Source organism: Rattus rattus, chromosome 7 (genome assembly GCF_011064425.1).
Source record: "Rattus rattus isolate New Zealand chromosome 7, Rrattus_CSIRO_v1, whole genome shotgun sequence".
In the NCBI taxonomy this organism is placed as follows: domain Eukaryota; kingdom Metazoa; phylum Chordata; class Mammalia; order Rodentia; family Muridae; genus Rattus; species Rattus rattus.
The window spans coordinates 14,329,672-14,347,803 of record NC_046160.1 but is presented as its reverse complement, the minus strand read 5'-3'; the positions used below and the strand labels follow the sequence as shown (position 1 = coordinate 14,347,803).

At 42.4% G+C, this 18,132-nt stretch overlaps 1 protein-coding gene across 1 annotated transcript in view; it reads right to left on the bottom strand.

The window, feature by feature from the left end:
• Sult6b1 (sulfotransferase family 6B member 1) overlaps positions 1-18,132 on the bottom strand; it is a 24,762-nt gene extending 6,630 nt beyond the window's left edge. The window contains exons 1-4 of the mRNA XM_032908888.1: positions 17,934-18,132; positions 16,757-16,869; positions 6,510-6,599; positions 3,770-3,896 (exon numbers count right to left, since the gene is read on the bottom strand). Of these exons, the coding sequence (XP_032764779.1) occupies positions 3,770-3,896; positions 6,510-6,599; positions 16,757-16,869; positions 17,934-18,132 (529 nt within the window). The remainder of the gene's footprint in view (positions 1-3,769; positions 3,897-6,509; positions 6,600-16,756; positions 16,870-17,933) is intronic.

Genomic DNA, 18,132 nt, shown 5'->3' with positions numbered 1-18,132 from the left:
GTCAGTCAGGAGAGATTGTGCATACTACAAGTCTGTCTCCAAGAGGTAGATACACATGGCTCGCTGTCCTCATCCATTCATGTCTTGCTCCCTCGAACATTTTCCCTTAAGGATACAACTGAGCAAGTTGTAAGAATGATCTGATCAGAGCCATAAGATTCCTCAGAGATGACGAGGTAAGAGTTTCTTTCAGCATACAATTCAAGATTACGTCCATCCTTGAGGAGAAGTCATCATGTCAGGAGCTTGGTCAGCTCATCATGATGTCCATAACGTGTTCGTCTGCCTCTAGACGTTGGATTTCAGAATTTTGCAAGGAAGAAATCCTGTCCAAGTTATGGCTGTCACACCTTATTGCTAATCAACTGAGCAGAAAGAATGAATGTAGACAGTGGAAGAGATTCTTTATGTTGTCCCACAAATCACAAAAACCATCACTGAATGTTCCCTTGTGTTACATACGTGTGGAGCGGTATTATATATGTATGGACGGTGTTAAGGATTTGCTGTGTCTGACGCCATGATGTGTTTCTAGACAACCGAAGCATGCTCAACGGCACTCCTAGTGAGTTTTCCTTGCTGCCACGACACGATCCAATATTTTTCTTTTCCAGGGAGCTGGTACTGTTTGTAGTGTCCACGTATGCGGAATGCTGTGGGGTTTGCTATATCGAACACCTTTAAAAATGGTGGTGTACTGACTGTTCTTCCTGAGGTTCTGAGTTCAAATCCCAGCAACCACATGGTGGCTCACGACCATCTGAAGTGAGGTCCGATGCCCTCTTCTGGTGTGTCTGAAGACATCGACAGTGTACTCACATACATGAAATAAATAAATAAAAAAAAATGGTGGTGTATCGATACAACGTGGAGTATTAAAATAGAGATGCCGATATCCGTGGCATAAGTGAACCTGGGAGGCATCATGCAGACTGATAAAAGGAAATCACTGGTCACATCCACATGTTGGACCCTTTTAAAGGTTGAATGATAGAGAACGCAGGATGGTGCGGGAGATGGGGAGGAAGGCGACGGGTCGATGTAAGTCAGAGTTACACCGTTGATGTACCTTTGGAGCTCTGAGTTTTGTAAGTCTAGTGAGCTAATGTACGGCACGAGGACTACAATTAGGAACCCAGTGTTGCTGAATGAACTAGTGAACTAAGGGCACAGCAATCGGACATGCATCTCTATACACAACAAAGCGGCTGCGTGACGTGACTGCTTGACCTCGGCAATCAGTTCACACGTGTACGTGTAGCAAACACAGTGTCCACCTTAAACGTCACTTAAAGATCGTTTTAGGGACGCTGGTTCTGTCGTGTGAGAGCCCTTTTCCTGGGGAGAAGCAGCATGCATGGCTACTCATCCCTGAGAGAGAACCCACAACAAACCACCAAAGTTTCTGGTTTCTGCTTCTTCCAGACCCCGGTTTGTTTCAGGGTCTTCTTTTCAGCTCAGTCTCACTCCCTCTAGAGGGACTCTCAGATTTCATTATTTTAATCTGAGAGAAAACTGTGACACCACATGTAGCATGTCTTAAAGAGAACAGACAAGGGGTTGGGGATTTAGCTCAGTGGTAGAGCGCTTGCCTAGCAAGCGCAAGGCCCTGTTCGGTCCTCAGCTCAAAAAAAAAAAAAAAAAAAAAAAAAAGACAATATCATCTCTTCTATGGTCATTTAGCTACCGTTAAAAAGAGATACATGTAGACCTCTGGCCACTGTACTCATAGACCACTTAAACAAGTGGGGTGATTAGCAATTGGCCGAATAATTTTGTTTGTTTTCTCAGCTGTACAATGGGCCTTACTCTGGTGGGTCATGAGTCTTAAGGGAAAGCACTCCTATACAACAAACACCTAGTTTAGTATCGGAAGAAGCAGTAATAGTTAGAAATTAATAGTTACTATTTCATCATGTAACGAGGAAGGGTTCACAAGGCTCCATAACTCCCCAAGGGACTTAACAGTTAATAATGGGGCTGGAGAGATGGCTCAGTGGTTAAGAGCATTGACTGCTCTTCCAGAGGTCCTGAGTTCAAGTCCCAGCAACCACTTGGTGGCTCACAACCATCTGTAAAGAGAGCTGATGCCCTCTTCTGGTGTGTCTGAAGACAGCTACAGTGTACTCATATATAATAAATAAATACATTTAAAAAAACAGTTAATAATGATGGGTGGGGGTGTGTCATTTTTCTCTGTGGTGTTGCGGTGTTGTGGACTGACAGGGTGCCACGTTGGAATGGCTCGAGGACAGCTGGTCAGAAAATAGATGGGGGCAGTGTGGAGCCCCTGAGATAAATTAGTGCTAGTTCCAATGGCCCACTGGAGCCTGAACTAGCGAGAGAATGCCAGGTACCGCAAGAACCGTTACGCCAGCAACACTGTGGGTATAACCACACACACACAACCACACACACACACACACACACACACACACACACACACACACACACACACACATCGCTCCAGTATAGAACTTCCGTCCATGCTTATGCAAGTTACTGTGAATGGAAGTTACTGGAAACGTTCTCCACAGGTTCAGATATTTGGATTCTCGGTCCCAAGTAGGTGGTGCTGTTTGGATAGGTTTAGGAGGTGTGGCCTGGCTGAGGAAATACGTCACTGGGGGTGGGCTTTAAGATTGCAGTTTGAGACATGAGCTCTCAGCTTCCTGCTAGCCACCATGCTTCTCTTTGTCATGATGCTCTCTTACCCTTTTGGAATTGGAAGCTCAAATAAACTCTTTCTTCAATAAGCTGTCCTGGGGGTTGGGGATTTAGCTCAGTGGTAGAGCGCTTGCCCTAGGAAGCGCAAGGCCCTGGGTTCGGTCCCCAGCTCCGGAAAAAAAGAACCAAAAAAAAAAAAAAAAAAAAAAAAAAGCTGTCCTGGCCATGGAGTTCTATCACAGCGACAGAAAAGTGACCAGTGTAGCAACCCTGTTTAAATTCAGCAAGTCACATGTGCACAGAAAGCGTGGAAATAGGGAAAACTGTTGGGAAGAAGAAAAGTTTCAGTGGGGAAAGGAGCGGGGACAAGACAGGTCATGGGGAGAGGGAAGGCTAAAATTCATTATACGAATATGTGAAATTATCAAGGAACAAAAAAAAGCAATAATTTCAAATAGTAGTTGTCGATAATTAGAGATAAGATGTTTACATAGTCTAATAAAAATGTCTTAGGTGTATCTTTACAAGTTTGTGGATTTTTCTTTTTTATCTTGGTTTTTTGGACACTGATACAGTGACTTGAGGTGGGGGGAAAAACAAGAAATACTTTTCTCCACTACTCTTAAAAAACTTCTATGACCCCTCAATATTCATGGTCAACAAATGAGCTCTCCAGAGCAGTGGTATTCAACCTGTGGGTTGCGACCCAAGTTGGGTGGTGGTGGTGGCTCAAAAGACCCTTTCAGAATGGTCCCACAAAACCCCACGAAATATCCGATATTTATATTACAATTCATAACTAGCAAAATTGCAGTTACGGAGCAGCAACAAAAATAATTTTATGGTTGGGGGTCACCACAACACGAGGAACTATATCAAAGGGTCTCAGCATTAGGAAGGTTGAGAACCATTGGTCTAGAGTATCTTTGAAACCAGAGAAGCAGCGCACAAGCTTGATGCATGAAACTGCTGGTGGTGGTGCTGCTGCTGTAAAACCTCATTTAAATGTAACCTTTCGGGTCTTCATATATCTTACCTCTTTATATTTTCGTATTTATGTGTTCACCTGTTGAAGATGAAATTCTTTTATTAACAGTCATACCTTGTCCCTTTATGAATTGTCTGAAGAATTCATCCCAAGAGGCATAGCTTGGAATATCGGGGACATCATTATGGAAATGAAAAAAAGACACTGCTGTATCCTTAGGGTTTCGAAACATCACCAATATCTAGAGAGCAAAAGCGAAGTTAACTTATGTAGCTTTGTGCTGCACTGTGGAAAAGAGAAACGGTGAACAGTGTCATAATTGTGTCAATACAGAGAACAAGAGGGACCATGCTAAATCACGGATGGGGGAAGGGAAGAGGAAGAGCAGAAGAGTAGCACCGAGAGCACCTTTGCTAATAACGAGTTTCCTAAAAAGGCAAACAGAGACATTTCCCTAGCAGAATCAAGAAGGATGACTTGAAAGGTAAAAATCCCAAATAAAGCAAAAAGTTGCAAACTAGTCCTTAAGGTCATGAACGTGAGGTGCAGAGGCTGCGTGTGTCTGTGAGAATGCAGATGGAGTCGGATCTCTCTTTCTCGGGTCTGTCTTCTCCAATGACCTGCGATGCCCTTTGGATGATAAGCGTGAAGGGAGTGTTGTAAAGAGAAGACTGAATCCCTGGGGACCCAGGGACTGTGGGAGGGGACCCAGGGATTTTGGGAGGGGACCCAGGAATTGTGGGAGGGGACCCAAGGGTTGTGGGAAGGGACCCAGGGGTTGTGGGAGGGGACCCAGGGATTGTGGGAGGGGACCCAGGAATTGTGGGAAAGTGCATGGCTGCTCCGTGTGCATTGAGGGCCTCAGACACATCCGGGCATCCTAAGACGTAACTGAGCACCGGGCTGAACTATGAGACTCTACAGTAGACGCGGGGTAAAGCAGAGCAGATGTCAGGTGACTTTCTGAAAGGGGGAAGACACACCCCGCACCCACCCACCCCACCCCCACCCTGGAAAGTTTCTTGACTAAATAAATTTGAGGCCCCTGTAAGCAGCAGCTGAACCCAGCAGGGGGCAGTGACTCTGCGGAGTCACTGAGGAGGCGGGCTGCTAGTCAGGTGTTTTCGGCCGCTTTCCAGAGCTTTTGTGGACTTCGGTTTTCTGTGAGAATTGGAAGGCTACAAGCAATAGCAGCTGGGTCCTCAAGTGCAAAGGGCACTAGCTAATTCATGGGAACATACCTAGAGATGTTTAAACTAGGGTGGGAGAAGTCGAGGCTGGGAAGAGTAGCTCCCGGTTTTTATTCCATCAGATTACAGAACTATGCAAGGCATCATCAGACCTACCCTACGATCTCTCCAATCAAAAGGGAAGAAAAGGGTTGGGGATTTAGCTCAGTGGTAGAGCGCTTGCCTAGGAAGCGCAAGGCCCTGGGTTCGGTCCCCAGCTCCGAAAAAAAGAACCAAAAAAAAAAAAAAAAAAAAAAAAAAAAAAAGGGAAGAAAAAAAAACGCTTTGAAAGTGTCCTTACGATGTAAACAGGTATAATTCTAAGACACCGGGACTGTCCCTTGAAGCTGTACCAAACTTGGGAGCATCTCACTTTCTCTGGTTCTCCGTTGAGAATCCTACACTCATACTCTTAGGTTTTTCTTCTCTATCTGAAGGTTTTTCTTTCTGCTAAAATATCTTGATTTTGCTGTTATTGTTGTTTAAGACGGGGCTCCCTGTTGCCTGGCCCGAAGTTTGCTATGTCCACCGCACCTGCCCCTGTCTCTTGTGTGCTGGGATTAAAGGCATGTGCCACCATATTAAAATATCTTCAATCAAATCTCCAACTTTGCATCGTGCTGACCTATCCTAAAATATTTTACTCCATCAAAGTCACAAGTCCTGGTTAGGCCTGGGTCCGGGCCCCTACAACAAGAGAGGAAGGCTGAAGATGTCACCATGGAGCGGCAGTTCTGTCCCCTCACTGTTGACAAGCCTATCACAGAGATACTCGAGCAGTAATCAAACTGTTCACAGTAGCAAAGAAATGAAGCCAGTCCAGACGACCGTCAGCAGATGAACGGATGGAGGAAATGTTCACAATGGAATTCTAGTCATCTACGAAGGAAACTGAAGTCGTTGACGCTTGCAGGAAAATGGGAGCAACTGGGAAGCATGTTAAGCAATGTAAGCCAGATTTGTATAAATAGCACACACGCTGTCACATATAGTCAGAATCTGCAAATGAGTGTGTGTGTGCATGTGCGGGAGAGAGTATATGTGTTTATGTGTGTGTGTGTGCATGTGAGGGAGAGTGTTTTCTCACATATATTCAGAATTTACAACTGAGTGTGTGTGAGTGTGTGTGTGAGTATGCATGTGTGTATGTGGGTGTGAGAGGGAGTATGTATGTGAGTGTGTTGTGAGAGAGAATGTATATATATGTGAGTGTGTATGTGTGTATGTGAGTGTGTGTTTGAGTGTATATATATATATATATATAGATGTATGTGAGTGTGTGTGTGTATGAGAGAGTATATCAATTGTAAAGCCGATGATAATAAACTACACATTTCCTCCTATGTATTATTTTGACACAAGCTGAGATGCATTTGGCTTAAATGGAACCATAGCAAAACATCCGAAGAAAGAGACAACAAAGGAAATTCTACATTCTGCCTCTCGCACACTCAAATTCCACCATTACTGGCACTGCCAAAAGCAAGGTCAGAATTCCAGAGAGATAAAAGGGTAGCCTGTATATACATAAAAATTTCAAATTTGCACACACATACATACAAGCTAAACACTCATACATAAACAGAATACAAATAAATCTTTTTATATGTTTCAAATTCACTCACCTTGGCTTTGCTCTTGAAGACAGACTGTGGTAGCTTGTCACAGTGGAGGTGAGTTGTCAGTATTCTTGGTGACGGAAGCCGTTTCATCCTCTACAAAATACACACCATACAGCGAGGGTGTGTGTGTGTGAGAGAGAGAGGGTGTGGATTTGTATATGAGAGACATGCATAAGAGAATGTATGTATGTGTAAGAGTGTATATCTGAGTGTGTGGGGAGAGGGTGTGTCTGTAAAAGCGTGTGTGTGAGAGTGTTTTAGAAAATGTGTGTATGAGAGATTATGTCCATATGACTATATGCTTGTAAGAGTGTGTATGTGAGTGTTAGAATGTGTGTGCGTGTGTGTGTGTTAGAGTGTGTGTGAGTGTTAGAGTGTGTGTGTGTGTGAGTGTTAGAATGTGTGTGTGTGTGTGCGTGTGTGTGTGTGTGTTCGGTCACTAAAAGCACGGTATCTAAGTGGTGGCTTCAAGCACTCTATAATTACTTTAAATTCTCCTCCCCTACATGTTTTTCATGGAGAAATCATAAACAAATCATTAATCTCATTAATTATTTTATTGGATCCTGCTTTCCATCTTAAATTGTTGTGACTTATCCTTTACCCTTTATAACAATCACATCGAATTCTCTCTGTTCGAGCAAGTTCAGAACCTGTATTTCACTGTTTTGTTTAGTTCTATCTCTTCCGTATCAAGGCCTTGATAGAAATATTCAAGTCTCCCATGGTTCCTAAAAATCCTAGAGATCTACTTTTTAAACTTTTCTTAGTGTGTATGATTGCACTCCCATGCAAGCACATGTATATATGTAAATGTAGAATATATATGTGTGTATATATATACATATATATACATACATACATACACATTTCTATGTATGTATGCTTGTGCATGCACTCCCAGAGGCCACAGAAGACACTGAGTGACCTGCTGTGTCACGGCCCACACAGTGTTCTTTTGAGACAGTCTTGGACTGAACGTGGAGGTAGGTTGACAGCCAGAAAGCCCCAGCAACTCCCCTGTCTCCATCCCCTACAGCATTATATATTATATATATATATTATATATATAGTATACATATATACTATATATATATAATACAGTGGAATTATAGGAACATTTGGCCTTTTATGTGGGCACTGAGCTCTAAACTCTGGTCTTATGCTTGCACAGCAAGAGCCCTCACATTATCTTTTTAGCTCCTAAATATATTTTTTCCCTTTTATGGTTTTCCAAGACAAGGTTTCCCTGTGTAGCTCTGGCTTGGAATTAGTTCTGTAGACTAGGTTGGCCTTGAACTCAGAGACCACCTGCCCCTGCCTTCCAAGTGAGGGGATTAAAGGAGTACCATGCACTCAAATATCCCAACAAAATATGAAGGCCAAGGTTTCCTAACTATCTGAGAAGTTATTTATGAAATGTCTGTCCATTTAAGGACTGTAGAATAATTGATTTTTTTTTCTGTTAGCTATTTCTACTGAGAACTAAAGAGAACAAAGTTTTATGGCCATGTGTGGGTGTGGTGGTTTATGTCTGTAACCAGCACTAGGGAGGGTGAAGCAGGAAGTACACATAATAAACTCCAGGTCACAGGATACCCTGTCTGAAGAGCAAAGACACAAGTGCCACTAAGTGGTGGAGGGTTTTTAGCTCCAAATCAGCTCTTTATAACTGCTTCTCAGAGGGCAAGTTTGGTCAGCTCCACATTTGAGGAGATCACTCAAAGCTTTGTAAGCTGTGCTATATAGCTTTGGTGACAAAATAATTTGTAGTTAATTCCGTAAGAACTTATGAATACTTTGACTTAAAGAAGGGGGAAAATCTAGACTTTGACAGTGAGTCCAAGTGGTGATTTGTGGTGCTAATGGCTGACTTACACTAAACTGTCTTTCCTGGTATTTGAAATAACTTAGTTACATCCATCCACACCAATCTTTCCAGGCCGATATCGGAGCCTCTATTTTAGAGATTAAGGTTAGGCTTTGAGGCTTTAGATGCTTTGTACAGCATCAAATAGGTGGTCATTTTCAGATTAAGCGATAGTTTACTGTTCCTCCTACACCACATGGCCCCAAGTAACACAGGGACTCATGCAGAATGACAAAGTAGGATTAGAGGTATAGACAGGAAAGTATTTGTCGCAGAACTAGATAGATAACACTTTATTCCAACAAATGAGTAACATAGCCAAAGTGTAACCAATAGGAAGACTGGCTGTACGTAGGGCTTCTTCAGACAAGTTTGTATGTGTCTCACAGGAAAGTTCTCTGAAGATAGAATTACTATGAGCTTAAGCTTACCTTCTCACTGATTTCTGTTTAAAATTAAAAGGCGCACAACATTTTAAAAAGTAGACATAACTAAATTATAATTGAAATAGAAATCTGCCTCTAAAGTATTTGAAAAAAAATTTTCTCATAAAACTTCAGATATAAAACCCCAAAAGATTTGACAGAGTTCCAACATTTTTCTGGCAATTCTGGAGCTAGCAAGTGGGTACTATATTACAAGAACACAATTGCACCTCATTCTGCACGAAGAAGTGCGCGCGTTCGTGCATGCGCGCGCACACACACACACACACACACACACACACACACACACACACACACTGCTAATAGTTTGCTCTTAGTTAACCTTCAACCTAGATGTCATCCACACAGCAAACAGAGGCGCAGGGAGAAGGTTAAGTCTAGATATCGTTGATGTTTACCAACTGGTTAGGGTTGATCAGAGCTGCCATGTATCCAAATGTTAAATACTGTATCCCAAGACCTGGTTGCCCCATTTGGCACAGCCAAGTTAGCTCACAGCTAATTCCAAAGCTGCAGGAAGCTTCTTCAAAACTTACTCCGAGCACCAGTGATGTGGCTTAGGGGCACACCAGACAAATGATGGTCTTAAAGAGAGAAGCCCAGAGCCACCAAAGTCAGAAGACAAACCTTGCCTCCAACTAAGGGGAAGAATTAGCCACCATAGACACCTGTTGGTCCTAGGAGCCTACAGACATAAGAGCCAACTTCCAAAGCAACAATGGGACTTAAAAGTATCAAACTTCTAAGCTGGGTATAACATATAAAGAAAAGGATAAAGTGTCTAAAGAGAAGGAGAGATTGTGTACACACACACACACACCATCACACACACACGGACACACACACACACGGACATATCCACACACGGACACACACACACCAAACACACACACACACACCCATCACACACACGGACACATACACACACGGACACATACACACACACACACACACACACACACACACACAGAAAACAAAAAAATGGGAAACACAATGTCACAGGACACTTGGATTATTTATACTCTTGCTGTACTTACCATCATAAAGATTATTATAATTTTATCTATCCTTTTAAAAGAGATCAATGTAAGACAAACTTGAAAAAGAGAGAGACTGGAAAATCAGATGCTAGATTACAGGCCATCAAACAGAGATTAGAAGATCTGGAACAAACAACAACAACAGAATAGATAGTTCCAGAGGAGAAAAATCCCCCAAATCAGAATGGCAACCCATAGAGATGCAATGTATTAAAAATAAGAATCCAGAATCTGCTCATGGATGATCCCTTAAGACCATGTCAAACAATAAAATATGTTTCATCTTATAGAGTTTGGAGAATTGAGATAAGTACATATTTTGATACGTCTTGCAACTGATGTATATATGAAATTCCGAGGGGCTTCTGCCCTACTTCTGAAGGGGCTGATTCTGAGATTGCATATTTATTGGAGATGACAACTGTTTTGGAAATGCCTTTGATGACCGAAGCTAATGATGCCCAGACATATATCTGTCCTACAGAATACAACAATTTTATGAAGCATGTGGCATGAAGCCTATCTGCATAAAGCTTACAGTCCTACAGGTCAAGCCACTATGGGAATATCCAACAAATGTTCGATGCAGTGCTCAGAGAACAGAAGGGAGAGAAGGAATCCTGGGGATCCAGTACATGAGGCTTTGCTGACTTTGGTTGTTCTATTGGGTGAAGGATGTGTGTCATTATAAAGAGGTTGGTTAGTAAATGGTCGTGATTAAGAAAAAAAACAAAATATAAGAGATTAAACTCTTTACTTTCCCATTCTCTATCCTTCTTTCTTTGATAAAAGGAAGGGGATTGAGAAGAAAAGGGGGGATATAAAAGTATCATAAAGGAAAAATAGGATAAAAGGGTTATCAAATCTACTCTCCAACTTAGAGTTATTGCTATTTTTCTTTTTTCTTTTTTTTTTTTTCGGAGCTGGGGACCGAACCCAGGGCCTTGTGCTTGCTAGGCAAGCGCTCTCCCACTGAGCTAAATCCCCAACCCCGAGTTATTGCTATTTTTAATAAGGTTGTTTTTTTTTTTATACATTGCTATGGGTTATTGTATATTGATACAGACCTAAGGTTTTCATTGGTATAAATCTTTGTATATGGATACAAAATTTAAGGTTAATTTTGTTACAACTTAAGATATGAATATTTCAACCCTTTTATAGACACTGTACCTATGCAATTCATTTAAAAATACAAGGTTTAATTCCAGTCCCATTAAAGCTGCTATTACAATCTGTTTAGGATATTTAAGGGGCTGGAGAGATGGCTCAGTAGTTAAGAGCACTGACTGCTCTTCCAGAGGTCCTGAGTTCAAATCCCAGCAACCACATGGTGGCTCACAACCATCTGTAATGAGATCTGATGCCCTCTTCTGGTGTGTCTGAAGACAGCAACAGTGTACTTATATATAATAAATAAATAAATCTTTTAAAAAAAAAGGGTATTTAAGAAATACAAGTTGATAGACAGTCAAACTCATGGTCATGTCAGGTACTAGTCTAGATGATCACAGAAATATACATTCTAGATTGAACAGGTAATAATAATTAGAAACAAGCAAAGTTTGTTTGGTCAGATAGATGATCTTCCAAAACCTCAGGGATTCACAGAATATGGCATTTAAAAATTTATTTTATTAATTTAAGGTCTTTTAGACATTGAAACATGTCAGCTCCTGGCAGCCCTTCATTCCATTTCAAAGAAGACGATGAGCTTCAAAGGACTCCAGTTAGAGGCAAGCTAGCCACTGGGCAAAGAAAATGCCTTAACTTCATCTCCTGACCTAATGCTGTCCCAAATGGGCAAACTTAAATTCAGGCAAAGGCTAGAGTCAAGCTCTGCCAAGACAGTGTAAGCAAATCCTTTATAATTACTACTTCACAGATCTTCTGTCAGACATACTGGGCCCAAAGGCTGAAGACAGATGCTACAATGTTATAGAGACATGTTAGGGGACCGTTCAGCCATCCAACTGTGTCTGTCATGGCTATAATTTTGGGAGTTGCTTGCCTGTACTTCCTGTATATTCAGGTAATATTTACTTCCTTCTCAAGTCACTTGGGGTTGGGGTCAAAGACTTGATAGTCATGATCTCACATTTAAACTAGAATAGTAAGTGATTTAGGAAAAATGTTTAAGAGTCTAAGGAGATGCTTTGAGGATGGTAAATGCAAATGTTGAAGGTTGGAGGACTTGGAAGCTTAAGTTGCAAGAAGGTGTTTAAAGGTTAGTAGATGAAGGTTAGAGGGTTTAAAACGTATTTTATGAAGGTTGGAGGAGATTGCAAACTGGTGTTTTAAGGTTGGTAACTGAAAGTTATGAACATTAAAGAATTTAAATGCTTGAGACGGTAATGAAAAAAATAAATGATTTAAATACAAAACTCTAAACCCCCCAAGTAGGATAGATTAAAAAAAAATACTTTCTCCCAAGTTTCCAAATACAAATGGACTGAGTATTATAAATATAATTATTACACCATAGATTTCATTATTGTTTGATAATTGTTCTTGTTGTATGTAGTTTATTATTGTAAGAAAAAGAGTCTTTTATTTAGAAAGGGGAAATGTCAGGATTTGCCTGGTGCTGCTATGTATTCAAATGTTAAATTCTGTACCCCAAGATCTGGTTGCCCCAAGACAAATGAATTCTTAGGTACACCAGCTTTTGTTGTGCAAACCTCGTTTCCCAAGTTAATTGGTCCATAAATGGATAAAGCTTATGTTTGGGCAGTAGAAAGAGAAAGGTGGGTTTTCAGTTAGCTAGCCGGGAGCCGCAGGTAGAGAGGGAGGAAAAAGAAGAAAGCACAGGGAGAGAGGAGGAAGTGGCCATTAGAGGAGATGGACCATTAGCATGTGGCCAGGAGAAACAGCAAGTAACAAGGGACATGTGGCTGGGAAGTAAGTTAGGACAGCTCTAAAACCTGACCAATCTAGGCTTATAGCCTGTGAATAAAACACTGGGATTTTGTATCTTTTACGCAGGATAGCTAGGACATAATGATTTATTTTACACCAACTCTGCCCCTGCTGCCCAGAGGAGACAAGCAGTGATGCCATAAATCTCAGAGACAAGAGGGATCACGGCGGGGGGTGGGGGGGTGGGGGTGGGGAGTGGGGGTGGGGGGTGGGGGGGGGAGGCAGGAATAAACCTTGAAATGACTGACCTTTGTTTTCCCCTCCCTATACTATCAGTAAGCTACGGGAAGGCAGCTCTTTAAGATGTTAATCCACTATCTTCTCAGGCTAATGGTTCTCTTGAATGAAGCCGAGACTTAAAATTCAGTTCATGGCTTTTGGCTATTCTTGGGCGGCACAGATCCAGTTACACTAGGATACCATGCCTCATTCACTACACTGATTTTTTTTTTTTCAATTCTATTTTATTTTATGGGCTAGAGAGACGGGTGGTTTAGAGCACTTCTTGGTCTTGCAGAGGAACAAGGTTCAGTTTTTAGCACACCCATGGGTGTGCCGTAGCCACCCATAACTTCAGTTCCGGGGTATCAGACACCCTCTTCTGGCTTTCACGGGCACTGTGCATGCACATAGCGCACATATATGTGTGCACGCAAAACGCAAATAAAATTAATTAATTAAATATAAAAATGTTATTTTCTGCGTGTGACTAAATTACTTGGATGTATGTATGTGCACCATGAATGTGTCTGGTGCCAACAGAGGCAGAAGAGGCTGTCAGATTCCCTGGAGAGGTTGTGAGCTACCATGTGGATGCTGGGAACCAAGCCTATGTCCCCTTCAAAAACAGCAAGTGCCGTTAACCTCTGAGCCATTTCTCCAGGCCGACTTCAGGGAAGGTTCTGAAGTGGAGTTAGAATCTTCCAGGACGCCTTGGCTACTGCAACAGTCATTTAGGTCTTTTCACTACAGCTAGACTTTTCTTCGACAGAGAGGGCAACTTTCCTTTCATAATTGGCACTAAGATCAAATAGGGAAGGTTCTAGAAAGAGCCAGGGCAACATTTTACATTCACATTAGTGTAGCTGGAGAAGCAGAAAGCTTCCGCTGAGGTGTTAATCCCACCGGATGAGAATAAGACTATCACCAAAATCAGAGCTAAATTTGCAATAAGCTTTGGTCAAATATTGCCCAGTTTGATGAATTCTGGCCAGGTTCGTTCCAGTGATCCCAGAAAATGGTAACAAGTCACATTGTGCAGAGGCTTACAAAGGCAAACCCATAAGGCTATGCAGTTCCCGTCAGGTCCAGTGGGGCCTGACTGGTCTCTGTCTGCATGCCTACACCCAATCAGAGGCAAGCATACATCCTGATTGGTCTCTGCCTGCATGCCTCCCGCCTACACCCAATCAGAGGCAGGCATACATCCTGAGAATTTCCTGTGGTCTATATACTTCCTGCCTACACGTGGTCAAACACATTCAGTGCACTTGGGTCAGACAAAGCTGTCTGGGGAAATGAAAACATGTGGCTTGTCGTCTCACACAAACCATAGATAGCCTTCGGCATCTCAGGAAGTATCTGTCCTGGGGCAAGGGGCTTACAGGTTAGAGGCACTTTGGGTTTATGGATCCCTTAAACACGTTAATTAAAACTTAAAACATGGGGTTGGGGATTTAGCTCAGTGGTAGAGCGCTTGCCTAGCAAGCATAAGGCCCTGGGTTCGGTCCCCAGCTCCGAGAAAAAGAAAAGAAAAAACAAAAAACAAACAAACAAACAAACAAAAACTTAAAACATAACTTTGGATCTCATATGAGGAACAGAAATACCACATCTCTTAGGAGAGGAAAAGAAGCCCCAAGGATGAGTTTCCTTCAGTGGCAAATCCTCACAAATCTAGACTGGTTACTGGGTGTAGTGGAACATAGCTACAAGCCCAGCACTTGGGAGGAAGGCAAGGGGGTCAATAGCTTAAGCTCATCCTCGGCTACAATGAGAATTTCGGGCTACCTAGAGCTACATGAGACCCTGCTTTAAAAAAAATCTTGACATAGAATAAAAGCTCTGATCAGCATTACAGGGAATGTCCTATTATAAATGGTTTCTACTGTATAGAAACCATTTGAGATAACTTGTTTGAAATGAAACTATGCGGGGCTGGAGAGATGGCTCAGTGGTTAAGAGCACTGACTGCTCTTCCAGAGGTCCTGAGTTCAGTTCCCAACAACCACATGGTGGCTCACAACCATCTGTAATGAGATCTGATGCCCTCTTCTGGCATGCAGGCATATACACAGGCAGAACATTCTATACATAATAAATAAATCTCATGTATAGTTGTATATAGAGCACTGACTGCTCTTCCAGAGGTCCTGAGTTCAATTCCCAGCAACCACGAGGTGGCTCACAACCATCTGTAATGGGATCTGATGCCCTCTTCTGGTGTGTCTGAAGAGAGTGACAGTGTACTCACATTAAATGAATAAATGAATAAATAAATAAATAAATCTTTTTAAAAAAGAAATTAAAATATATTTTCCTGGAGGAACAATCTCGAGTGTAACGTGAAGCGGACCAGCCAACAGTTCAAATCCCATTTCAAGCATAAAACAAGCCTGTTTGCACGAAGGAGGTAGGTAGCAACATTGGCACATAAACTAGAAAAGATCCTGACCCAGGACGTAGTAGGTTTTTTAAAGAAAGCTGGGCACATGTTAGTATCACTTCCTAAGGCAATACCAAATGTCCTCATTGGGAGCAAGGTTATATGATATTTGGCTGGCTTTTCTCTCGGTGTCCTATCTCTTCCCTTAGTAAAAGCTCACGTCTGCTCTTCTGGCCCTAAAGCCAGAGCCCCCTATGTCTGAGCCTCCATTGGATGCCCTTGAGCAAGAACAATCCTCCGCAAGTTTGGGACGCTGGGCCTTAATGGCTACTGAGTTCTCTTCTGCCTCTCAAGGTGTCTTGGGTGGCCGCCTGCACCGGGGTTTGGTGCTTGCCTCCCGCTTAGCCTCAAGTTCTCAAACAGCTGCCATTCAAACTTCGTTTTTCTGCTACTTTCCCCAACACATGGAAATGGGCTCCCCTTTACCTTTGGAACCTTGAAGTTTGTATTTGTCATGCATCTAGAGTGTGGTCACTTACCAGACGCTGTTCCCGAAAATCCCTATACCCTGGTTTCTTATGTCTGCTCTGGGGAGGCTTGGTGGTGAATGCTTCCGGAAGTTTTACTGAAATGGTTCCCCCTTGGTCCAGCCTTCCTTCCTTTCTGTATTCTGATGTATCTGGGGTGTCTAAGTACAAGGCCTCAAAGCAGAGTCTCCCACTGCTCCCTTACTCATGGGCAGTGAGCGGAGCTTCCTGAATGCTGGTGTCCCAGTCAAATCTGACGGGAAAGAGAGGGATGGTAACAGGCTGAGAGCTCTGTAGGCGCTTTCAACGCTCACCCGAGGCTCGGCTCGTCTGTCCTAACTACCGCTTCGCGATTCCTCATTGGTCACATACACAGCGGCTGTAATTAAGGTAAGGAAATTGAAAATGCTCTGCCTAGCATCCTACCCATCCCCGTATCTTCTGGCTTTAGTTCACATCCTGGGTGTTCTCAGATTATTTGCCTGCCAAGTTAAAAAAAAAAAAATGCTACTGCTAGTCAAGTAAGAATAGCTGTGTATTAAATTCTTTCGGAGCTTGAATCGGAAAGCTCGGATTGACTTTTTGGCCTTGCCATTTATTATCTTCATCTCGGGCAAGGTTGGCAGTTTCATCTTTTGTCAACTGGTGATAAGGTTGTGTTGTAAGAAAATGTGATAATCCTGGAAGAGGCCTGAGGATGTGGTAAGCAAGCGATAACTCGTGATCAGTGATCACTGTTAGCATCCTGTTAATACTTTCTGAACTCAGAAGGGAGGAAGAGTACAGAATGGGAGAATATACCAGTGGTTGTGTGCTGTACGTCGAAAGATCGTGTGTACTAACCTGGTATTTTTCTGCGTCACCACATTCAAGAACTGGAAATTCTGGACATGCGTATTTCTTTTTAGACACGGCAAATACTAATTCACTGACAATATGGAGAATCCAGTTTGAACCTGTTAAGAAAAAAACAAACGAACAGAAAACAGAAACTCATCAAGGAGTTTTACTAATAAAGATATTTCACCTCAGCATATAGCTGAGGAACATTTAAATTTTCAACTCTCCCATGATGTCTACATTCACTTCTTTAGAGTTTGGAAGAACCTGGTGCTGGGAAGAAATAATTTTGGAGAAAGAGCATTCATGCATACTAACAGGAACTTTAATGCAGTTATACAATTCTTTTTTTTTTTCTTTTTCTTTTTTTCGGAGCTGGGGACCGAACCCAGGGCCTTGCGCTTGCTAGGCAAGCGCTCTACCACTGAGCTAAATCCCCAACCCCATTTATACAATTCTAATTGTGTCATCTTCCTTTTCCCTTCCCCTCTCCCTCTCACCTTTCCTTCCTTTTGGGGGCAGTGTACCCCACATTGGCTTCTAACTCATGAATCCCCTGTCTGGGCCTCATGAATATTGAGATTACAGACATTTGACACCACGTCAGCCTCAGATGTGTCCTCGACATGATTCATTTTGAACATAGAATATGTTTCTTGAAGAAGAATATTATATTAGAGAAATGTTGGGTTTATATACTATATTTCCTCCTGAACAGTAGAGTTAGATTCTTAATCTTTATCCTCCGATCTTTACCCTCCACTGATGACGGGCCTTCTAAAACTCATTTGAGAAACCAGAGAATTGATGCTAGATCCCGAAAAAGAAAAAAACAAAACAAAACAAAAAACAACAACAAAAATCCACCACATGGAAACCATTATATAAATGACAGAAATGGTCTCCTTCCATTGTCTGTCAAAAAGAGACCCATTTTGTTATTTCGACCCTGCCACGCCTCCTACCACCCATTCCATCACCCGCCATGACCTCTATACCGGACCTCTTCCTCCAGGATGATATATACCAAGCTGTCTCAGTTGTTGACTTTAGAACGCATGCGCTCTCCTGTCCTGGTTCCCTCCGTGCTCATTTTCCGTGAGTTCCATATGGAAGTGGAAGAAGACGCCTCCCTCCCACCTTCACCCTCTCCCACCTCCTTACAAAATACGCTCTTTACCACACTTGGGGTAGGACGCTAGCAGGATGTCGTCACTTCTGGCTTCAAAGGCATCCAAAGCTCGGAAAGTTTCTAGAGTGCACATGGTAACTGGGTAAGGGATCCCCTGGTGGATGAGAAACAACTGGGACAGCGCCGTCTCTTTCGACTTTTCTAAAGCGTCATCAATGTACTCGATAAACTTGGACTTTTCAGCCAT